A 24,944-nucleotide genomic window follows, 5' to 3' on the forward strand; every position below is an offset into this window, starting at 1 on the left:
CTGTATAAAGTTTACAAACTATAACAAATTTAAATTTGCCTCAAATTAATCAGATGCAATATTCAGGCTAAGTACACATTAATGCAGCAATCATATGATAATATAATACATTATTTATAAATGGACCATTCTGCATGATACATTTTGTTTCTTTTAGTCTATGTTGATGCTAATACTTTTGTTCTTCTACGGAAGTACATTTTTAATGCAGGAACCTTATTTGTAACACAGTGTTTCTGCACTGTGGTATTGCTTCTTATTCTTAAGTAAAAGATCTGAGTACTTGTTCCACCACTGCATTTAGAAAAATACAGAAAATACAGTGCCTGTTCCTGTATGCTATGAAAGTATTGATTCTGATCTAATTCTGATTCTGATTCTGAAGTAGACAGTGTCACAGTTGTCGGGGACCTGGATCAAGGAGATAATGTTACATTGCTGCTATGCATGAACTTATCCACAGGAAAGAATGATACATGTTTGCCAATACATATGATATGTAAAAAATAAAATAAATAATTTTAGCCAATGTTTGTACATTTCCTTTATATTATTTACATTTGCTATATGGAAACAGTATGCCAATGTTTCAAAAGGGGTACTTTCATGTGTTCTACCAGAGTGTATAGACAGTAGGTTTTACACTAGGATTATGAAGGCCCACATAAGTAAATTGCATTAAATCTCAGAATTATTCTATTGCATTAATTGCGATTCTAAATTTGTATTTAACATGACCAGTCTGTAATTAATTTGCTGCTGATATTTTATTAAATAATAATAATAATAAGTTTTAATTTCGAGTCGACTGTACGACCCATTTCTCATCAGGCAATAGTCTAGACAGCACATACCCGGCCTGGGTCCTTTCATAATAACAACATGGCTGCCCTCTGCAGGGGCAGACACCGGTGGAAAAGGACAAATTGTTTGCATGTTTTGACAAGAAACCTGACAGGTAACCATATTATTGTATGTTCATTGTGTGGATATGGAGGACGGAACGGGCGCGGGTTAATGGCTGGGGTTGTCTCTGTTCGCATGCAACTAAGTTACAAACCAGCAGCGCTGATGTAACTCTGATGGAGTTCAACTAACTGGAGGATCTGATGCTTATTTCTATCCTGTTAATTAGTGTAAATTACTTCCACATTCACCTGGTGTCCTCTGCCACTCAAGCCATCTCTACTACTATGTCAACTGCATTTGAAAATGCGTTTTGTCCTGTGGACTATGGCCCCAGGAGTTTATTACATATGTGTGTGTGTGTGTGTGTGTGTGTGTGTGTGTGTGTGTGTGTGTGTGTGTGTGTGTGTGTGTGTGTGTGTGTGTCTGTCTGTCTGTCTGTGTGTGTATGTCTGTCTGTGTGTGTGTCTGTCTGTCTGTGTGTATGTCTGTGTGTATGTCTTTCTGTGTATGTGTGTGTGTCTGTGTGTATGTCTGTCTGTCTGTGTGTGTGTGTGTGTGTCTGTCTGTCTGTCTGTCTGTCTGTCTGTGTCTGTATGTCTGTCTGTGTGTATGTCTTTCTGTGTGTGTGTGTGTGTGTGTGTGTGTGTGTGTGTCTGTCTGTCTGTGTGTATGTCTGTTGTCTGTCTGTATGTATGTCTTTCTGTGTGTGTGTGTGTGTGTATGTCTGTCTGTCTGTGTATGTCTTTCTGTGTGTGTGTGTGTGTGTCTGTCTGTGTGTCTGTGTCTGTGTGTCTTTCTGTGTGTGTGTCTGTCTGTCTGTGTCTGTGTGTGTGTGTGTGTGTGTGTGTGTGTGTGTGTGTGTGTGTGTGTGTATGTGTGTATACAGTATATGTGAGGTTAATGCAAACTAATAGGTTCATAGCTATACTGTTTACTTCAGCTTGCACTGTCTACTATGTATGCTCGAACAGGAAAGTACGACTATGACCTGGTGGTTGTTGGAGGTGGTTCAGGAGGTCTTGCCTGTTCCAAAGAAGGTGAGATGATCTTTAGAACTTCTTGCAACGATGCTTTGCACACTGCTGTCTTTCTAATACCACGCTGACGTTATATTTGCATTTACAGCAGCACAGTTGGGACAGAAGGTTGCTGTCCTAGATTATGTGGAGCCATCGGCTAAAGGTAAAATACATTTTTCTGAACCTGTTGTGCCAGATAATTACAAAAATGACAATTTGTTGTTCGATGATTTTAAGACACCATTGTTGATTCATTCTCTAAATGCTTTTCCAAACAGGTACCAAGTGGGGTCTTGGTGGTACGTGTGTTAATGTTGGCTGCATTCCTAAGAAGCTCATGCACCAGGCTGCTCTACTTGGCACTGCGGTCAAAGATGCTAAGAAGTTTGGCTGGCAGATCTCAGGGCCAATCAGTCATGACTGGTAGGTCAATCAAACGTTTTTATCAACTTAAGGGAAAAGTAACCCTGATCAATCAAACAGATTGATACATGTTTCTAAGTAGCTAAACAGCACCATCTAGGGATGTAATGGCAATATGACAAAAATGCTACTTGTGGTTGTAAAATGTATTATTATAGTTTATATAATTAATTCTTATTTGATGGCAATGGGGTTGATGCTATTGCTTTGAAGGTGCACAAATACAATTACTACGTAATAACTTTTACCTACTTATTATACTATTTAATACTCTGTTCTTGCTCACTGCATGTATTACCTTTTTAAATGATGTATTCAAAGATAAAAACACAATTCACAAGGGAATATGAGTCTGCTTACGGGCCAGATGGAAGAATCCTTAAAACATGAAGAACAAAAGCACCTGTAAATATAATAGGCAAAAACCCAAAGCTGTGAGTTATGTGAAAAGTGCTTTTATGGTGCTCTGAAGGGCCAAAGAATTATAGTTTGTCCAATTCTAATTTGAATGTATGTGGTGTTAAAAACCACAACATTATTTCCATGTTGATTTCAATTAACTATCCCTGTAGCCGACACAAACAAAGTAACTACTTGCAATCACAGGTACAGCATGAAGCATCTCCTCCTCTGTGTAGTGTCAGTTTGGTCAGTGATGCAGTGGTCAGGTAAGTTTATAGTATTACCTCTGATGTGTTTTCCAGGGACACCATGGCAGAGGCTATTCAAAACCACGTCAGGTCTCTGAACTGGGGTCACAGAGTTCAGCTCCAGGACAAGTAAGTGACACCAGCTCTGCTCACTCACTCATTTGTCAAGATAAACTTTCATAACCACAGAGTTTCCGTGATCAATCGATTATTTAAATGTTCTTTAAATTTTTGCTCATTTGTATGACATGAGCAATTGCTGAAGGCTGTACATTTCTGTTGGCACACAGCTGAAGGATTGATAGTCAGCGACCACATGTTGATTGAGTGGATGGCTGGAGGGCAAACAGGTGTCAACCTCTGTGTGAATGTGGCCAAGCTTAACCTAAAATGTTTCATTCCAGTGAGATAATTATCTGGGACGCAACATATTAATAATGCTGATAATATTATTACATTTTCCTTTAATTAACATTTAGCCTTGAGAGAACAGCAAAGAGGCATTATTAACCACATTAATTCCAAGTGTATTCAATACAAATGTGAAAAGTACCTAACAGTTAGTACATGGATATTTAGAATAGCAGTTGTGGGTGAATAGATTTTTGTGACCAGGTGTATCTTAGCATTGTACAAATTGCAATTTGTCATGATCATACTAACCAATAAATAAAAAGTATTTTTGTAGAAATTAATTTGAATCAAAACATAAATTCACTCCGTATAATTAATTATATGGATTGAAATTAATTGTGATCATTTTAAATTAATCTTCCAACAATTAATTCCAATCAAGTATTTTTTTAATAAACAATCTCTTTATGGCAATGGCACGCCTACTAATCAGAATCGTATAATAATGAAGACAAATTTTCTTTTACAATTAAAATGTTTCTTTATTGCTTTATACAGAGGAACCAAAGCTGAATGTATGATGTTACAATGGATTCAAATAGTTTGTTTTCACTCCAGAAAAAATGGCCATAGAAACTTCTGAAACCACCTCTGCATCATAATCCACCTCTCCACTCTTGATCCAGATGCTCAGTGTGGATGATACTGAATCATATATCTCAATATTTAATCTGCATCCCCTGTCCTCCTGTTGCTGTAACACTAAAACAACAATGTACTAACGCATGAAGAACATAACGCAGCCTGGCCCAGCCTCTTCTCTGTGCAACGAAATCACGTTTTTGTTCGCATCTCTTGAGTTAACTTTGCGATAGTCACATTACATTTCAGCTGATTAAAAACATAAATTGTAGAGAGTATTTAGCGGGAATTGGCAGGAAATAAGTGAGAGAAATGGTGAAGGGGGATTTTAAGCAAATCCACAACAGCAATGCAGTTGATCTGCTCTACTACAGTAGGTTAATGCACTACCAGGAGCAACCAGCTGTTCATTCTGTGTTCTGCAGGAAGGTGAAGTATCTGAACATCAAAGGAAGTCTGGTGGATGAACACACTGTCAAAGGACTAACTAAAGCAGGGAAAGAGGTGGGTGGCTCATCTTTGTATTTATTTATATAGATTCAATCAGTCCCTTATGATTATTGGATTACAACTAGTAAGACCACATAAATAAAATGTATGAGGGACTTTTTAAAACATGTCTAGTATACTTGTTAAAAACCTTAAAGAACCTTTTTCCCCCCAACTTTTCTTAAGTTTGACTCTTATTTGGCTCTCAGGGCTTCCATTGGTTTCATGGATTTCTAAATACAAATTTGATTTTGCTGTCACTTTTTAGTGCAGAGTAAAATCAGCATTTAAATAAGATTTTTTGTTTCTTTCTGCTTCTTATTGAGTCATTAAATTGAAGTGCAAAATCAAATTTCAACACCTTCATACCTACTGAGTGTGCTGTTACTTGTTTCAGTAATAACAAAGGGTTTCCATCATCGCCTGAATGCAGAGCACTGTGGAGACCACTTGCTTTCATTTGACATATCCTTGTTTTTTGAAGGATATGAACAAAAGCTATTACTTCACATTTCCCTCCTCTCTCATACAGACGGTCCTGACTGCCAAGAACATTGTGATCGCCACAGGTGGACGGCCCAATTACCCCATAAATGTAAGTTACATTGCCCCCCCTCCCCGCATTTTCCTCTGCCAGCATGTGTTGTTTGGTTGACTGGTTACCAGATACGCAGAACAAATGAGAAAGAGTGACCTCTGAAGTGATGTAAAAGGTGGTTTGTGAGCATAGCACTATGGAACACGTACTGTACAAGCCTTAACACAGAAAAGATTTTAGAGAGCAAACTGTTTGTTTTGTTTTATTGCTGGTTGATATGTTGATAGTTCTGCTCACATCTTTAATTATTGCTACAGATCCCAGGAGCAATGGAGCATGGCCTCACCAGTGACGACATCTTCTGGCTGCAAAAGTCGCCTGGGAAAACGTAAGCACACCCTCCACCTACTGACAAACATTACATTACATTACATTACAGTCATTCAGCAGACGCTTTTATCCAAAGCGACTTACAGGAAGTGTATTCAACATAGGTATTCAAGAGAACTACTAGTCACCAGAAGTCATGAGTGCATCTCCTTTCTTAAACAAGCATCTTAAAGCATAAACCAGAGCAAAAGTATAGTGCAGAGGCAAATTACTACGAAAACAATAATTGCAACAGACTAATACGAATACAATAAGTACATTAAATCATATTATTAATCAGATATTACACAGTCAGGCCCCTCCTCATCTGATTATATGCTGTGATAATGGGCTGCATGCAGTGTCAGCTACGCCACAATGCTGAGGGTGAAAAGTCCTGGTCATTTTGGTGATTCTTCTTTCTTTTTTTTTTTTTGAAAACCGCCAAAATTAAAGACTGTGAACATCCACGCAAATATATAGCTGTTTATATTTTGATACGACCCTTAAATGCATTATTTTAGTGTGGGTATTATAGTTGGCGTCGTTCTTATACAATGGGCTACAAGGGAAACAGAACCTCTAACCTCTGCAGTATTAATGCCTTGCTTTAACTCACCGCGCTGACACGACACGTCCCACTGTCACGCACTGTAATCATTCATCAGTGACATGGAGTTTGTTTTTCTCCCTTCCTGTCAGCCTGTCTTCGCCTCATGATTCCGATTAGCGGCGTGCATCATGACCTTTACAGAACAAGCCCTTTAATCCAACCATTTAGCCGCTGTCATCACCTGGTTAATTGGTCTTTCCCTGATGTTTCCTCTTGGCAAAACGTGCAGACGATGACGAGTGGTTGTGGTATACCTGGGTACTGGTTGTTTGCTTCACAGTGACAGATGAGTGGAAATAATTATTCCGATATGTAAGCCTCATATGTGTCTAGGCTGCCTGCACCTGGAGCGATTTATTTATTGTTTTGAATTAAATGTATATATTTTAAATGCAGATATTTAATTATTTGGCTTATGATCCGTGCTTGTGTTTTTGGAATTAGGCAGAAAGCACTTTATTAAATGTTTTTCAGTTCCTTCTAATGTTGTAATGCTAAAATGTGTGGTAATCCTGTACGGAATATGTTTAGTAAAATGTATGCTATTTAACTTTCTGACCACTTGGTGGCAATGCAAAATCATTTATACACATTAACATGAGTGCACTAAAGCCATCCTTAAAAACTATTACCACTGTAACATTCCCCCATTCAACAAGACACTTTTGTATATGAAGCAGAATTATCCACTTGAGTTTAGGAAGTCCTTTGATGTAAGAGTGATGGTTAGTGGAGTGCTCTGCCTCCCCGCAGGCTGTATGAAGTTAGCATTAGCTTTAGCTTCCACTGTAAGGGTAAACCACACACTCTGGCCAGAGCTTGAGATGTTGTTGTGCTGCCGAGCTTTCAGCTGTGCAGGTGAGGTCCAAGAGGCTGTTTTCTGCCGGCAGGGCTGGTTGTCGGAGGGGAGTCTAGGCGAGTGACGGGTGTCTAATGGGTCTTGGAACACAAACACACCTGAGTGACAGATTTGGCCCCAGGATTCAAAGCCCAGAGCTGGCTGCCATCATTATGCTATCAGGAGAAAGCAGTGAGTGCATGCCAGTAGGACTGTGATACTAGTTTACCAATAGGCCAGTACAGGAACGAGTTAGAATGAAGGTTTGTGTTGTGTGTCTAACACCGCTTGTGTTGTGGTGGACTAGGACCGCACTTCCTGGGAATATCTTTCAGCAGTGTATTGCAAGAACCACATATGGCTTTCCAGCTGTTGTATTGAAACAAAACATTCACAGGGTCATAGATGTACTCGTGTGACTGTGTTATACCATGAACAGCGTAGCAAAAGGTCCCTCGACAGTTACACTCTACCATCGCAAGCTACACAGCTGCCCTGGCTGCCACACGTATACCCCTTCCAAACTGGCAGATTACGGTAACTTAGTATCAATATCGAAAAGAGCTAGGAACTTGTTTTCTTTCCCAGGGAATAGTCCAGAATGAAAAGTAGAAGTAAAGATTCTGCAACACATAAAGTGTATGAATTCTACATCAACACATTTGTACATTCAAAAAGATATATTCAGTTCTCCTCAGGACGCCTAGAAAAAGTAGAAAATATAAGACCAGAAAAAGTTTCCTCTAAATCCATGGTATTTAACAGGGATTTCTAATGCCCTGTTCATCATTTTGTGCAATATATAGGTCTTATAAATGTCTTCTATGAAAATGTTCTCTCAGTCAGTTAATTATCTTTTATACTGTACTATTTCACAAGCTTTTCTACTCCGACAAAAATAGAACACGAAAAAATTAATTTAAATTTAAGCTTTAAGTGAGCTCATAGAAAGGCGTGGAGAGATCTGAAATATTCCACGTGACATGCAAATCATTTTCGAATATTTCTTTGTTGTTTGTTTGTGTGTTTTTAATTTTTTTATTATATGGACAAAATACATTTATTAGTTGTTAAGGTTTTAATGGTTGAAAGGCTGATTCGAGTCATCCTCATTGTTTCATTGTCATGCAGTCCTTGTAGTTTTATAAAGATTAAAAACCAAAACAGTGACTGAAATATGTGAAGCCCAAGCATGGAACCGTGGTCAATTAAAATGCCTTCATGTAGTACAAAGCAACATTAGACAAAAGTATCTAAGTTGGACTGTAACCAAGCCTTTGCAACAAAACCCCCACATGCTCGACATACCACAGGAGGAGTAATTAAACCTAGTGTTTATCGGTGATGGAGCTTCTGAACATCTACCCAAGGTTAACAGGCCGCCACCAGACAGGCGATAGACGGTCCTCTTCAGGAGTTCCACGCTTCTCCTCCCATTGGCAATGGCTCCCTTTATTACACACACTCCTAGCTTTCATGCCTGTGATTCTTCCTGTGATCTAGCATGGCAGTTTGTCTTAAACATAGACAAAAAACTTTAAGTGGGGAACAGGAAATGGATTAATGTGGCTACATTTTTTGTGAAACTGACAATATGAAAATTGTTAGAACAGGACGGATTCCGGTAAACAGTGTATGCCTAATAATATAGGTATGTGTGGTACATTACATGGATATAATTCTCCCCTGCCCTTTTGAGATATCTAGCCTGTGGACAGAATTTATTGAATGTTTCAACAATTATACACATGTTGTATTTGAATATATAGGTTTTTTATGTATTATATGGACACAAAATGCAAAAGAAAACAGATATATAGATGTACAAAGAAAAATTAGGAAACAACAACAAAAAATCACTTACAAATAGTTTGTAAGTCCATCATTCTGTCATGAATAAGCTACATTTCGTCATCAAACGCTACAGAGTTGGTAATGTAATTTGATTTCGAAGAAGTGCAGAAAGTGCTCCTTATTTTTTGGAATGTCTATAGATTACTTTTTGTAGCCTTTGTCCATTTTTCCATGACCAGGTCAGCTTGAGAACCTGTCTTCTTGCCCCCTTACTGTCATCGTTGTTAAACGGGGTCAAAAGGATTGTAAAAGATCTCTAGCATCATCTTTTCGATGACAAATGTAGCAGCTGTACAGACCCAGACCAATGTACAATGAGAAGGAAGACGGCTAGATAAAATGAGACAGTTTCTCAGCGATGAAAGTGTAGAATCAAACTAAAGCTCTTTGCCTAATCTTCTCTAAGCCACCTCACAATATGTGCTAAGTGCAGCTGTGCATTACACAGACACAGAGATTGAGGGCACCGGGGCTTTTAGTGGTTTGTTAGCATGGACAAGTGCAGGATGTGCCTCAGGCAGCCTGAGCTGTCAGGTGGAGCGGTACCTAAGGGAAGGATGTCTGGGTTGGAAAGGTAAAAACAAGGGAGAGAAGATCCATGTGGGTGACGGGCATCACTCAGCCGGCTGATGTGTGGACTTGAGCCCTGAACATGGTACACTCCATCTGCAGGGATTAGCCTTAACGCTGGCAATTAGCCCTCCGCAACGCTACAGATCTCAGGTCTGGATTAGAAGTGTGATTCACCTGGACCACACACACACACACACACACACACACACACACACACACACACACACACACACACACACACACACACACACACACACACACACACACACATAAAGACTCTCACTGCAAGTGCACAGACCTTTTACCGTCCCCATAATTTACATTTCCTTCACACGTCTTCACCTCCCACTTGTTGTGAAGTTTAGTAATTCAACGCCTCTCTAATTCTAGTATTTTTTTTGGACTTGCTTCATTTTATTTGGCACGGGCTACACAAATGATGAGATGTATTTTTGTTGTATTATTAGTTTGGCTAACAGCTTTGCTTAATTTGTGTTTTGCAGGCTTGTGGTTGGAGCCAGCTGTATCCTTTGTTTGCCAGAGAGCTTGTAAATGGAGCCACTGTATAATTTCTGCTGGATATCACGAGGGATATAATGATATTATTAACTTAATAAATGCATTGGCATCAAACCAGTTTCAAATAGTATTACTGAATAACTGTTAGCATTTGTCTTAAACTCAGAGTACCATATCCGTAGTACTACACTGAGATCTTCAGAGATACTTCATGTACAGGTAAACCATGATAAGAAAAAAAATCATGATATTTAAGTTTTCTTGTTTACATGCTACTGGATGACTTTTTGTTGTCTAAGAGTGTCAGTCTGTATGCGTTATGGCCACACATCAAGTGCTACTGTACATTCTAATCAATAAAAGTATCAATAAAGTCCTCAACCTGGTGTTGCTCAGATGTGGCTCTGGAGTGTGCAGGCTTCCTCACTGGCATTGGCTTGGACACCACAGTCATGGTCCGCAGCATCGCCCTCCGGGGGTTTGATCAGGTATTGCTCCTTGAACCACATCTGCATATTCTGCATAATTATGATTTTTTTTTTTTTTTTGTCATGTCTGAATGTGGATATTCTCTTTCGGTTTATGCAGCAAATGGCAGGTCTAGTCACAGACTACATGGAAGCATATGGGACCAAGTTTTCATGGAAGTGTGTCCCAAAGAGTGTGGACAAGCTTTCTTCAGGAGCCTTGCAGGTGACCTGGACCGACACCAACACAGGCAACGAACACAAGGACACCTACGACTCTGTGTTATGGGCAGTTGGTGAGTGCATGTCGCTGCGTGTGGGTCACATGTTGGGGTCAGTTCACTTAAACCTGAAACAAGCCTGAATACGTGTGATAATGTAGAATTTAACATTTAGGTAATATGCTTAAGAAACCATTCTCACCCCCTCCAACTGGAGGTCACAGGGTCAGGTTTAAACAGAGAGAAACATCTTGAAGTGGTAGAGGCTCATTGTGTTGCTTCTGGACACTTCAGTAGAGCACACGCCAAAGCTTAAGACTTGAGACTTGGACAGAAGTCAGACTTTAGTCACAAAAGTGAGGGCTCAAGACTTGACATAAGACTGCATGATAAAATCCGAGACCAATAAAAAAAATAAGACTGCGTCAGGCATTTCTTACATAAACTCACCTTGAATATTTCACTTATTATATAGCTTTGAAAGGAACATTTTCAAATCTGTGCTTTTGCAATAAGACTTGCAGCTAACCTTATATGTTTAAGACCTGGCCTTGTCCGATTGAATCAAGAAGTGACTGAGAATTGTCCCTACTGAATAGAGACTTGTCTCTGACTTAAACCTTGGACTTGATTTGGACTTCCCCCAAAAGACAAAAAAAAACTGCTCTGACTGATGCCTGAGCCTTAATCCTGTACAATCCTTAAAATAAAACAACTTTGCCAAAGTCTTTTATATTTCAGATACTAAAATGGCTGAATTATGACAAACTCGACTTTGCAAGTTTGTTCAATTTGACAGTGAATCAGTGCAATTCAAATTACAGTAAATAACCTATTATGCCCTATTTTTAAAACCTCTCTAGGTAGTACATGTAAATAAACCAGTCTAAATGTTCCCCATGTATTTGTCTGAATGCAAACAGAGGTATGACTATTCTCCCTGCTATCATCAATTTCATTGTCATCTTCAATAGACAGCAGTGTCAGCATATAGCAGAGGAATCAAGGCTAAAAACAAAGTGATAAAGCCTTAGTGATGGGAATGGCCAGGGGAAGTGTTAATCACCCACCGCTGGCTCTCTGGTTGGAGAGAGAGGCAGGACTGGGCAGGATGCACCCAGACACAGGGTCACCACGTTCCCCTCTTTGTTCTCCCGCTCTGGGCCTTCCTGCCCATGCCAGCCCTGCGGAAACCAACCCCGCATCTGTCACTGCCACCCCTGCCCGCGGCGGCCCTCTGCCTGCCATTACCACCAGCATGCTCATCTATCCATGCTCTATTCTATCTTTCCACTTCTCCCGTTCCATCAGAAGTATGAGTAACAAAAGAGGGAACTTTCAGGGCCACTGCCGTCCGCTTATATGTGTTTCTAAGACAGCAGAAGTGCTTCTGAAAATCCGGCTACCAGGCTTTTCCAGTGCACAGACTGTCGCCTTTGAGTGTTGTGAGGAGGGTGAGAGGGTCCCCTCATGCTCTATGCGTGTGACAGCGACAAGGATGTGCGTGACCCTGGAGCTGAGATGACGTTGGTTCTTCCCTCCCTGGGCGGAATTCCCACATCGTCTCAGCGTTTGACTGCTAGTGAGAATGATATTTGCATTGACTGCATGTAGGTATTCTGACTTGCGTGCGACGCTGCGAGCCTGATGTTTCCTATATCCATTAGAACAAGAGTTCTCACACAGACAGGACATTTTGTGACCAGGCAAATTATTTTCAATTCCAATCCACAGTGCACCAATCTATGAAGTATTTTAAACCTTTTATTTCATCCTTTTTTCCCCATTAACAAATGATGTGCTGCATTAATTGTAAAAAAGTCGTTTTTGATATTTGTCTGTGCAATGGCATCATCAGCTTCGTCAGTTCCTTGGCCTTATATCAGAACTGTGTCACATATTAAATCATAACACCAGCAGCAATATCGTTGTGTTAGTGCTACTAGCTAGAACCCTGTGAGGACCCAGCTATATCCATGACAGCCTTTTGTTCCCATACAGTTCAGTGAGAACCAGTAACAGTGTGGCCTCTGCTCTTTGATGTGCGCATGCAGGAGTTATGAGTACAAGGCCACTTCCCTTTACTGTGACCTTACACTAGGGGCCAGGCAGGGTCCCAGGCCTCTGTGGAGTTATTAAAGGCCAGAGGGGACCGGGGGACAGTATCACCACTGTGTGCCACATCCTTCTCCACGGCCCTGCCTCCCTCCACCTTTCCCCTGCTCCTTCCTGGCCTCATGGCCGCTCCCCTGTCCAGGTGTGCCAGCAGAAACACGACAGGAAACAGAACATTTCCACGCTTCCTGTCTGCATGCGGACAGTGGGCACATTACTTTTCCTCCGCTCTGAGCTCTACATTACTGAAGGATGTCATTTGAAAACATTTCCTAGTGCTTTTCTAGAACGACTTTTGACCTTTTCAGTTTTCTAAGTTAGTGATGACCTCCCAGAATATTGCTCTCTGTGTCTGTATTACCCTGTGGGTTTGCAAACACGACATTGAAGTGCAATTGGGATATTTATACTTTTATATTATTCCTATTGTCGAGATTCTTTGGCAGGAACATGGTCTCTGCAAGTCAATGAATATCGTCACATATACTGTAGCAGTATAAGCATTCACAACCAAACATCGGCTGAACAGTAGTTTTAGTATTTCACTCTAATATTTAATATTGATCACCAAATAATCAACACTTATGTATGTTTTGGAAAAGACACCTTTTTAGGTATTTTTGTATTCATTTATTAATCAATGTATTAACTAAATTCTGATTAGTGCAGAGATAAATGACATCACCTTTTTCCCAATGAGCCCCGCCCACTTTAAACCACTGTGAAAACACAAGTACAGAAATATCTTCTATGAAATAGCCAAATTGCTCTAACTTTGGCAAGAAATAATGTGTTTTTGTATGATCTCATCACTCATGGTAAAAAGCTGGTTGAGAAAGTAGTTTTTAGGGCCTTTTAAACTGAGTAGAATGGCATACAGTACTCATGTTGTTGAGTATTCTATGTCAGTACTATATGTGGTGAAAGCAGAGCTAGAAGTGATGATGGTGACTGTAAGTTAAGGTTTTGGACATTAGTGGAAGTAAGGAACAACGCTGATACTTAAAAAAACACCAAACTGTCTGTAGAATAAATGTGATAGATTTTCCATCTTTTTGCCCAGACGCTACACATTCTTTCTATAGTTAGCGGGCTCTTTATCGATGTACATCTTAAAATCTTTTTTGGCCTTAAATAGAACACACAATCAATTTTTTGGCCTCCCGTATGATCTATTCCCCGAAGAAAAACAGTCCGCCCCTCACATCGCTCTCCCTTTTGTCTTTGTTCATTTGATTGATCAGATAAGCGTCCAGCTCTTATTTCAACTTGTGGCCGGTTGTTGTGGCTAATTAGCCTAGCAGTCTAGAGGCTTCCTCTTAATGTCACAACAGGCTTTGTTCAGAATCAGATTGGCCTATCCGTAGTACCATGTGTGTGTGTGTGTGTGTGTGTGTGTGTGTGTGTGTGTGTGTGTGTGTGTGTGTGTGTGTGTGTGTGTGTGTGTGTGTGTGTGTGTGTGTGTGTGTGTGTGTGTGTGTGTGTGTGTGTGTGTGTGTGTGTGTGTGTGTGTGTGTGTGTGTGTGTGTGTGTGTGTGTGTGTGTGTGTGTGTGTGTGTGTGTGTGACTGCTTCAACCAAGACTCTTATCAGCCGGCCCGCTGTTGTTGTGTCCTCGCCGTACAATGGAGCTGTGGTCATTGCTACAGTACAGCAGTGACTGGAGCTACAGACAGGAAGGCCAGAAACGCAAAGAGAAAGTCTATACTTAACAGTCAGATTGTACCGATATGGGTTTTTGTAGGCCAGTACTGATATTTTGGCATTCATTGATTTTTGTGACTCATCGATGTTTTTAACTTGTGAGGGAGGTAAAGCCTTAAACCAACCTCAACAGTCTGGTTTAAAACTTTAAAAGGTGTTCATTCTTGACACTGGAAGTACTGGTTTTGACCAAAAAAGGTCTACTTACTAAATGATTCCTGGAGCTTTCACCATAATCTCATGGCCTGGCATTCGTTATTAATACATAATTAATAATTAATTGTTCACATACTTATGTATGTAAATTGAAGGGAATATTTAGTGGTGTATCAGCCACCACTCTTATTTAATCTAATGGAGTATATATTCTATATATATTCATGCATTTTTTTAAAATGCAGAATTAAAAAAACAAACAGAAGACAGATAAGACAAATTCAATTTCAAAATAGAAATAGCTAAATTCCACTATCATTCACTAGAAATTAGGCCAATGAGAGAATGACATGTGTATGCAGACTATTTCAGTTTTGTGGACATATAGGACAATATATGTAGAGGTCTCGCTTTTGGGTATTGGTCATGACTAACTTCGAACTTCCTCTCTCTCCTCCTTCACTGTGCTCCCTATTGACTTCAACCACCCATGCTGTGAAGCATTAGATAGGTCCCTGTAGCCCCCCCCCCCCTGGTCTGAGAAGAGGGGGGGTACGTTGTTCTCCGGCTCCAGCCAGGAAAAAGGGTCTCGGGGGTTTGTTATTTTTGCTGTCCGATAGCATCTACATGGGTAGCTCAGGGCCGGGTGTTTATTATGCTACCCGGGCAGGTTGTGTGGAGCTATGGAGGGGAGGGAGTGGGGGGGAGAGTGGTCCATGCCCCATCACCATAGAGACTCTGTGTCGACAGCATCAGTCAGCCGTCCCCCAGGAAGTGTCAGAAATCACACCTTTGGGTGTCCCGGGGGGTCCTTGGGATCCTTATTCCCAGCTGCTCATCAGTTTCTCCTCCTCTCTCTCCCTTCCTCTCTCTCTCTCTCTCCCTCTCTCTCTCTCAGCCAGCCAGATGTTAATGTTGTTTTTTAATTGAATATAACTCTGCATTATGGTTTGGGTTTTATCATTGGGTTGTCACCCCTGAAGGTGAATCAGGGAAATTAATTGGGTTAGTAAGTCCTCACTTTTAGTACTCCAGCTGCATGTTACTGTGTAAGGAACACTGTAAAGAGCAGTATCTACTAGCCTTTTGGAAATTCTTGAACAAGATTTTCTGTAGGCATCTCTCATTAATTGTGACTTATTATTCACCCTTGTGTTGTTTCCTTCCTTTACCCTTAGGCAGAGCCCCTGAAACCAAAGCACTGGGCCTGGACAAGCTTGGCGTGCAACTCAAAAAGGAGACGGGGAAAATAATTGTGGGTGCTGACGAATCCACCTCGGTGCCAAATATCTATGCTTTTGGTGACATCGGCGAGGTAGGCGTTGTCAACAGACATCACACTGACAGCAGAAACAGCCCTGATAACAGTCATAAATAACACTCATATAATACAATAGAATACTGTGGCAAGCTGTAAGTCTCACCCATCACAGTCTCTGTAAATGCTTTTCATAGTTTGAGCTGCTGGCCCAGAGCACTGTCAGCTCTATTAAAGCAACTGGGATTAAACTTGAACACATATCAGCTCTGGAGAATTAGTTTTGTACCATGGCAGCACACGCTGGAATTTGTATGTCATTTATTAATAAACTGTAGTAGGTAGATCTTGTTGATACTTTAGTCAGAGAAGCAATGGGTGGTAAGCAAATGACCTCCAGCTAACACTCAACTCAAGGTAAATAACCAGAAATATGAGCAATTTTTTTTTATTTTCACGCTTCCTTTAAATGAGTAACCACATTTCCCTTACATGTGTTTGCTATCACTAAAACATAGGTCCTTACCATGGATTAAGGTAAAACAGATTTGTAGTTTGTCAAATGTTAAGAGGTGAATAGATCTTGTTAACCTCGTGTTTTGTTGACATTGACTTTTGTTCCTCATTGTTTGAGATCATACAAACCCCTCTGCTATATGTGCAAAAAGCATAACAATAATCGTAAAATCATTCCTCTTCATCTCTTCTGACCTTATTCAATATGTAGAAAAGTATCAAAGTGGTGACCCTTCCCTTGCAACAAGCTGAGCTGTGCAAGTTTGATGAACATCACAAAATATAGAAATGAGCATAGTTATAACAGCAAATAATAACCCTTATCTTGAAGGTTTCGACATTTATTTGTGCACACAAACAGGAAATATTACCCACCAGCGAGTGTTTTGCAGAAGACTGAGTACTAAGTGAAGCCTTTGTGTAGTCATTGCCGTTGCCACGGTGTGTTCCAGGCTGAACCAGCCATGTTAATACTAGTTATACCTGCAACATGTAATGTCAGTGTTGTTTTTTCACCACAACCAGCTGTGTGCTTCCTTCCTGCCTTCAAGGCGTCATGACACCCACACTTACTCTCTTTGATTGACAGTTTGCTTTGATGAGTTGTGCTTCATCCGAATATGTCTGTCAACTTTTCACAGCAACAGGGAGGCTTTTTTTCATTTCCTTTTTTTTTTTTTTTTTTTTTTTTTTTTTTTTTTTTTTTTTTTTTTTTTTTTTTTTTTTTTTTAAGTAGAAGAATTGATATCTCAATTTGTCAAGGGCTTTTTTAGGTTTTTTTTCCCTCTCTGAGAAGAGTGCCAAGAAATGCATTATGATGACGCATGTCAGTTACTGGAATACCAGAGCACACATCACATACATGCAGAGGTGCAGGAGATGTTTTGGACAACAGGATGTGCAGTGGTAATTTAACAGGTTTAAGTCATTCCTTTAGAATTGCCCCGCAGCCCTACTGTTTCCTGCACCATTCAGTTTTGTGGGTGTGCGTGTGTGGGTGTGCGTGTGTGGGTGTGAGAGTGTGGGTGTGAGAGTGTATCCAAGACTATGTGTTTGTCTATTTTGGCAGACATCCAGAACAATAAAGGCAAAACACGGATGCCAGACTGTTTAAATGTTTAGCACTTTCCACTCATGTCAGTGACTGACTGATGGCCCACCTTTACACTATTTCTGTATTGATTATTAATGTGTGTTGTCAGGAATGTTTGAAATAAAAACAGATGACCACATGGTTTCAACTTCAGACTTTTATACTTATAGCAAAGTAAACCAATTTTTAAGAAGCAGATCTATAGATTGTTTGTCTTTGAGGTCCACATTTAGAATTTAATTAAATTGTGTCTTGTCTTAGGGTCGTCCTGAATTGACCCCAACGGCCATTAAAGCGGGAAAGCTTCTCGCCCGTAGATTGACTGGGCACAGCACTGAGCTCATGAACTACGACAACGTAAGACACACACACACACACACACACACACACACACACACACACACACACACACACACACACACACACACACACACACACACACACACACACACACACACACACACACACACACTCCATCTATCCACAGCTTGTGTTCCTGTGGCTTTTTCCGACTATTGTTTTGTGCTTCATTTGAGCCAAATTCTAACCATTTCTGGTGTTTCGTGCTTTGGATCTCTTCTATACCCACACATATTACTTTACCTCTGGCCTCTCTTAATGATGAGTTGTGAAATAAACTTACCAGAATTTTCCCAAAATGTAATCATTCTTCATCATGCTATGCTAACTCATATTTTGATGTAGGTTTTTATTATCTTGCTGTTATTATTATAGATTATCTTTATATTGACATGGCGTGATGATACATAGTACAAAATATGTATTTACCAAAATATGTATTTCTATGATACATTCAAAGCCTCCCTGCAAGGTATTAAAATACAAAGAAAAAGTAATCAGTACTCCATAATGCATGCATGAAAAGTGACTAAAACAAATGTATAATTATCATAATACAGAATTTTCTGTCAAACAACTAATCAATTGATTTTATAATTGTTTTAGCTGAAGCTTGAAGTGATGTGTGTGTTTGTGTTTGCCAGGTGCCCACCACTGTGTTCACCCCCCTTGAGTACGGCTGTGTGGGTCTGTCTGAGGAGGAGGCTGAGAAGAGGCACGGGAAAGACAGCATCGAGGTATGATACATGTGTCACTATAGTACAAGTGTAAGCAGGTACTTATTCAGAATAGATATGTAGTATTTTGAATCAAAGCCCTTTTATGTCCACATTTCAAGTTATAAATGCAATAAATAAAAAAAATCGTAGTGATAAAAAATATTTATGAATTACACACCTGGACATTAAATAGGAGGAGGATGCCTTCTAACACAAAACGTTATATTTTCACATATGATACAACAAGAAACTTTCTAGGTAATAGGATAAAGCAAACAGCAGTGTTTGTGGGGGAAATTAAACTTAACATCATACTCTATGTGTACATGGGCATTTTGTAGGTGGTCTGTAAAAGTCTTCAACTTACTGTGAGGTTAATGAAACAACTTATCTCGTATATAGAGAGAATTATGTCTACTATCAGAAATGGCCCACTATTTATAATCTAACAGTACAGAACTGGTGAAGCATTGGTCTCCAGTTGTGACTGTAACTTTGTTGTATTATGTGTTTAGTTTATTTACCCCGAAATGACATGCAACGCATGCACAAAGATAGTGTCAAAGGCAGTGTTAGTGACTTGTTACTGCTGTCAAACTGCATAAAAAATACAATGTCCCAGAACCGCTGAACAAACATTGACACGCACATTCAATGCGAACAGCAAGCAGCTCTGTATCTTTACGTGTTTGCCTACGTGAGCGGTGTGCCAGATGCTAGACAACACCTGCATGAGGCCGTAGATAAACGGTTTAGGTGGCGAGGTGGGGCTGCTTGCAGTGACTGACAGGTGAGCAGGAGGTCTGATTGAGGTGTGTATGGGGTGATGACATGTACGCTTAGATCTGAGGAGGAGCTGTAGCTTCAGCCAGCGACAGCTGCGCGGCCTTCACAACTTGTGTCGGCACGTTGGCCCGGTAGAATAAAATACACTAAACACATTTTCTGTGAGGAGTTTGAAATCAATCACTATCATGAGCAAGCTTCAATGTTTTTATTCAGGTTTCATATAGTGTGTTTCAGTTAGTGCTCATAAGGCCTTGCAACTATGAAGTGAGTGATAGTAGTTAGACATTTGTGGACCATGGCCTGATACCAGCTTGAATACATTTGTATTAGGCTATTGTAAAAGAACAATTCATCTCTAACATTAATGGGCTTCAAATTCTTATATTATCATTTTTTATCATGTTCTCTCAGTTACTATTCTCAGCAAAAGTGAATACGTCACTTTGCAAAATAGCAGAAGAGGTGATGATCACTGCTGGAGATTTTTGGGCGCATTACTAAGCTTTGCTGGTTAAGTGGAAACACCCCAGGCAAAAACATATTTTTTCCTGAACTGGTCAATTTCGAGATCTTGGCCTATTTGCTTCAATAATATGTTTTTTTTTGTGAAAGAAGAAAACATCCAAAATACATGTTTGTCTATTTGTGTCTGTGGATTTCAATTAAATTCCCCAAAAGTTTGCATTAGATAAGACATAATTTGCAAATTTAACATAACATTTCAGAAAATTAATGTGTGTGTATATATATATATATATATATATATATATATATATATATATATATATATATATATATATATATACCTATTCACCTCGGATGTCTCCGCTTAAAGCAGAGATCCACAAGAGGCTGTTTTGTCATCACTGTGAGGTACTGATTGTCTGTATGCAGAATGCAAAATAAAACAGGTTGGATTTGAGGACCACAATTAAACATTGAATATAATTTCTCCAGTGAATCTGATTCATGTTTTGTGTCTGTGTAGGTCTATCATGCTTTCTACAAGCCTCTGGAATTCACTGTCGCAGAGCGCGATGCCAGCCAGTGTTACTTAAAGGTAGGTTTAACATGCAGACTAACCTCCTCAGGGACTTTTTATGAGGTGCTTTTGAGCTGATTTTGTTGGCATGTTATACACCATATAATTAATTTAATTGTCTCATATATTTGTGTGAGATGCACTGTTTGGGCAAGTATATTCACCTTATGCTGCCACGCCTATTTTTTCACTTGCTGTTCAAACGCAATTGTGTGAATTCCTCAAATTTGGCTTTATCTAGCTATTACCAAATTGGCGGTTCTTGATTTCATTTACTATTATTATAATTTTTTTAATACCCTATGGTTAAACATGCAGTGCGGACCTGTGTTTACCCCTTCTGGCAGTGAGTAATTTAAAAAACACTGTCGGCCGGCCGGTCTCACACAGCCAGCAGCTCCTCACAGCTCCAAAACGCTTTAAATAGGTGTGTTTTGTAAAAACTGATCATATATTGGGAAACTGAACGATTAGTTTCTTGCCTGGAAAACTTAATAACAGCGCTTTATGAAAATCTTAGAAACTAATTGTTTATGGCAATAAAAGGATGATAAAGCCGGTGTTGCTAAGCAAAGTAATCCCACTTCAACACTTAAACAGAAGTAAGATTTCAAAGTGACGCAATGAAAGCGCACTATTTCAAGCAAAAAATAAGGTCACTAGTTGAAGGACAGGAGTAGTGCGTCCTGCAGCAGGTTGGTGGGGTTCACACTGTTGCCTGAAGGACATTTTGACATTTACTCAATAAATGTATATATTTAAAGGTTTAACCATAATCCTTCCAACCTTTGATTTGTCCATCGGTTCTTTGGCTAAAATTCAGTTTTCTACCTCCTTAGGTGATATGTGAAAGGGCTGGAGAGCAGAAGATCCTGGGTTTGCACTTCACCGGTCCAAACGCTGGAGAAGTCACGCAGGGCTTTGCTATGGGCTTCCAGTAAGTAATAGCAAGTAATAAATCCTTGATTTTGTTTAAGATAAATTTTGTGTTTTTACTGCATTAATGCCCCATGGAACAATTATGGTGTTGAGTTGATGTGTTTTAACGCTCAACACTCACACGTTAAGTGAGCGATACCTTCCAGTTTATTTCTTACAGAAAATAGAACATAAAAATGTGAGACACAAATGAAAAATATAGAAAGAAAATGTCATTTAAGTTTAGTTTTAAACTGCTAACTTTTACTTCCTTTGCCATATGATGGGATGCATGCTTCGAGAACCACAAAGGCAGAGTTAACTGCATCACTGAGAGAGCTGTTTAGGTTGTCATTTGTTGAAAACGTTTTTCTCACTCATAATATATCGTACTAATAAAACAAAGCCTATGCCTTGTAACACTTAGTCTCTGATCTCAAATTCACCATATTGTATTCTACTCCTAGATGCCTATACAAAGGGCCAATAAGTACTGGTCTCGATGTCCAGTTCTGGCCCACACACCATTTTTGCGCATTTTTAATCTGTAAATTAAGAGTTGATAACACCTGATTGAAGAGATGTAAATTTAAACAACAGACAGCCTTAAAGTTGCTAAATTTGAAATTCCGAGCGTCATGCTTAACTTGTCTTTACAAAGCAAATGGTTGTTTGCCTCTATATTAATGCTCTGAATATCCTACAGAAAACGTGAAATGCAACTATTAAACACATCACATATACAATTTTAAGTTGGGTCCTTTCTCACCACCGCAGCAGACACAAGCTTTTGTTTCAAAGAACAAACTGATAGTGAACAAATAGAAAAACTCACTGGACTTATTAATGGATAGAAGATAATATGTGCAGTTGTCAGTCATGAGAGAAAGTGAATAAAAGCAATGTGAATAACCGCCCGCTGTGTATTTGTCTCAGGTGTGGCGCAACATATTCCCACCTGTTGCAGACAGTGGGCATCCACCCAACCTGTGCCGAGGAGGTGACCAAGGTCAACATCACGAAGCGGTCCGGCTTGGACCCCATGGTAACCGGCTGCTGAGGTTAAGCACCTCGGTCTCTGAACACTAGTGAGCACACAGGGTCCTTCCTTGGTAGTAGAAAGAAGTTAGCCTGGGTTTCTCCCGCTCTCTCTCTCTCTTTGTCCCTCTCCTTTATATATACTGTAGCTCCCAAAGGGTCCCTCTCTGGGAACAGGGTCTCTTCATCGGCCAGTCATGCAGAACATGCCTGTCTGCCCAGGCTAGTGTCACTTACAGATCATGTTATAACCAAGACTATGTTTATACCATGTACGTGCATGTTGTGAGTGTATCCTCTAAAGGCACAGTCCTGGCCGCAGCGCAAGCGTCTTTTAAATAAACAGGCTCATCAATCAGGATTAAGGCCTCTGCCCAGGGTTTTGTTGAAATCGTACGAGAACCGTGGACCGAACCCTTGCGTTTTTCTGAATATATATATATATATATATATATATATATATATATATATATATATATATATACTGCAAATATTGTTGTTTCTCTGGCTGTACTTCCTGTCCATTAGTCTTGGAGGTGACACATACCATACACCCCCACAAACACCCCTCCTCCCCCATGACACTGATGGATGGCCCCAGGGCCGTCGCCGCAACACCGCCCCATTTCCCATGGACACACACAAACAGTCGGCGGGCCGCTTGTCAGTCAGGCAGCTATAAGACCTGGCCAGGGAGCCTCGGCTTGTTTAGGCCCCAGCAGACCCCAGACCCCTTCCTGTTCCTCCATGCCGTTCTCCAACCAAATGCATGACATGACAGAGTGGGACTGCAAACGTTTGCTGTCACAAGCTGTGTGGATGCCACAGGGCGGCTCTACCTGTTGATAACAGTGCTTTGAGAGCTTTACTATAACTGTACTACTCATCGTAACCCAAAGGTGGCACTATTGCCCTCCAATTCACCCGTATTTTCTGAGCCAAGAATGGAAGACAGGATAAAGTAGTCCTTGCATAAAACATAAGCCTGAATACATTCAGGTTGCACATTTAATCCCTTTAATCCCTTTAAAAGATATGTGCTCTTGGATGACTTTTTGAAACCAGACTATCTTTATTGGTGCCAAACTGATAAGGGTTATCTGTTGTGTATTTACATTTATGGCAGGTTAGGCCTAAAGAGCCATCACACTTGAAGATAAGGCAAGTTGTTTATATCAATAAAGCAGTAATAGCCCCCCCACACAGTTTGCCAAAGTGCTCAAGTGTTCAACCTGCTGGCTGAACTCGACATCTTGGGTTTATTATGTGGAGGAGGAGGAGGAGGAGGAGGAGGAGGAGGAGGAGGAGGAGGAGGAGGAGGAAGGAGGAGGAGGAGGAGGAGGAGGAGGAGGAGGAGGAGGAGGAGGAGGAGGAGGAGGAGGGAGGCTGTCAATAAAGTGGGTTGCTACAGAAATCAGGGGACCTAAGAGGAGGCTGCTGGGTGTAGTTTATTTTTATTTGAAGTCTAATCTGCCCAGTCTGATTAATGATTTCGATGAGGGGAATGACAGTGTGCCAGGCGATGGAGAGAGGAAAAAGAGAGCGAGAGAGGTACCAGGTTTATTTGGACCTGGGCCAGAGGAGAGAGAGCCGAGTTTCAGCCCTGGTTGGGGAGGGAAGGGGGATTCCTGTGTGCTCTGTTCAGGGCCGAGGTGCTGACTGAAGGACCCTGACCTCCGCTCAGCAGGAACAGCTTGACTCTATCACTCGGAGCACAGAGGGCTCACATGCTGCGGCGCTGCACGGCAGAGGCCTGGGGGCTCAGGTTTGGAGAGGGGGCGGGGGGGGGGGTAGGATGGCCAGGAGACGGACAGACCCAACCAACCAGCCAACCAACACAACACCGAGCAGTAGCGCCGTGTTTGCCCAGGGTAATTGAGTCTATGTTCCTGTGCTTAACGAGCCACTTCAGAGACCTCGGGGTGGGCCCAAGGCAACGTGAGGGAAGTTATTGAGGCCATCAGTGTAACTGTAATGTCTGTTTGCTTTTTACCCTCCACTTCCCGTCTGCTCTGTATCTTGTACGCAGTATGGCTGCTCAAACACACAAAATGACATTTTTTAATGACGTACCTGTCTTATTTAAATATCTTTTTATTGTGTTGATCAGTCACTCCAGGCCCAAGATTTGACCAGTTAGCCTCAGCGGTGCCCCATGGGGGGGGGTCAGGGTTCAACTTTCAGGTCGGCCAGCTAATGATGGCCTGCACTAAAACCCAAAACTGGCGAGTGCAGGCCTGATGTCGCCTGGCTGCCAACTTAAGTAATTGTAAATAGAGAAGTGTAATTTTCAGCTAAAGCTTTGTTATACATAATTTATATGTAAAGTAATAACACTTTGGAATGCACTGTGTCACCATTAAAGTATGACAATGCCCACTGACTGAGTTTTCTGTTTTCTACATAAATGACTGCATGGTTGCTTGCATCTGTATTGTGTATTTATTTGTATGAACGTTTACATATTCACTTACAGTTCAGCATTTTAAGAAATATGCTTGTTTTCTTTTCTTGCCAAGAATTAGAAGAAAATATCAATTAATACTCTTGCATCCATACAGTTAATATTAAACTACAGCCTACAGCCAGTGGCAGGTTAACTAAGCTTAGCATAAAGAAAAACAGTTAACTGACTTCTGCTGTTAGACTGATATTTACCATACAGTCACACAGTGGTATCAATCTTTTTCTCTAACTGTCAGCGGGAAAACAAATATTTATTTTTAAAAATGTTGAACTATTCCTTTTTAAAGAGAATT

The 24,944-nt window shown here is 40.5% G+C and overlaps 1 protein-coding gene across 1 annotated transcript; it reads left to right on the plus strand.

Annotated features, from left to right (window-relative positions):
* The first annotated feature begins 882 nt into the window (after positions 1 to 882).
* txnrd2.2 (thioredoxin reductase 2, tandem duplicate 2) lies at positions 883 to 23,458 on the plus strand. The gene is made up of 17 exons (XM_054610295.1): positions 883 to 958; positions 1,881 to 1,946; positions 2,035 to 2,091; positions 2,207 to 2,351; positions 3,056 to 3,130; positions 4,423 to 4,501; positions 5,019 to 5,081; positions 5,342 to 5,412; positions 9,775 to 9,794; positions 10,187 to 10,278; positions 10,379 to 10,553; positions 15,631 to 15,767; positions 17,581 to 17,676; positions 18,324 to 18,416; positions 20,176 to 20,247; positions 21,069 to 21,166; positions 22,084 to 23,458. Exons 1-17 carry the CDS (start codon positions 883 to 885, stop codon positions 22,205 to 22,207), a joined length of 1,539 nt encoding a protein of 512 aa, XP_054466270.1. The 3' UTR covers positions 22,208 to 23,458.
* The last annotated feature ends 1,486 nt before the right edge of the window (positions 23,459 to 24,944 follow it).

The sequence above is a fragment of the Anoplopoma fimbria genome, chromosome 13 (genome assembly GCF_027596085.1).
Source record: "Anoplopoma fimbria isolate UVic2021 breed Golden Eagle Sablefish chromosome 13, Afim_UVic_2022, whole genome shotgun sequence".
Lineage (NCBI taxonomy): Eukaryota > Metazoa > Chordata > Actinopteri > Perciformes > Anoplopomatidae > Anoplopoma > Anoplopoma fimbria.

Excerpts from the sequence above, each read along its gene's own strand:
- txnrd2.2 (XM_054610295.1), top strand. The coding sequence starts at position 883 with ATGGCTGCCCTCTGCAGGGGCAGACACCGGTGGAAAAGGACAAATTGT. Across the intron at positions 1,947-2,034 it reads TCTTGCCTGTTCCAAAGAAG|CAGCACAGTTGGGACAGAAG; the intron begins GTGAGATGATCT and ends TTGCATTTACAG. Across the intron at positions 5,082-5,341 it reads GGCCCAATTACCCCATAAAT|ATCCCAGGAGCAATGGAGCA; the intron begins GTAAGTTACATT and ends TTATTGCTACAG.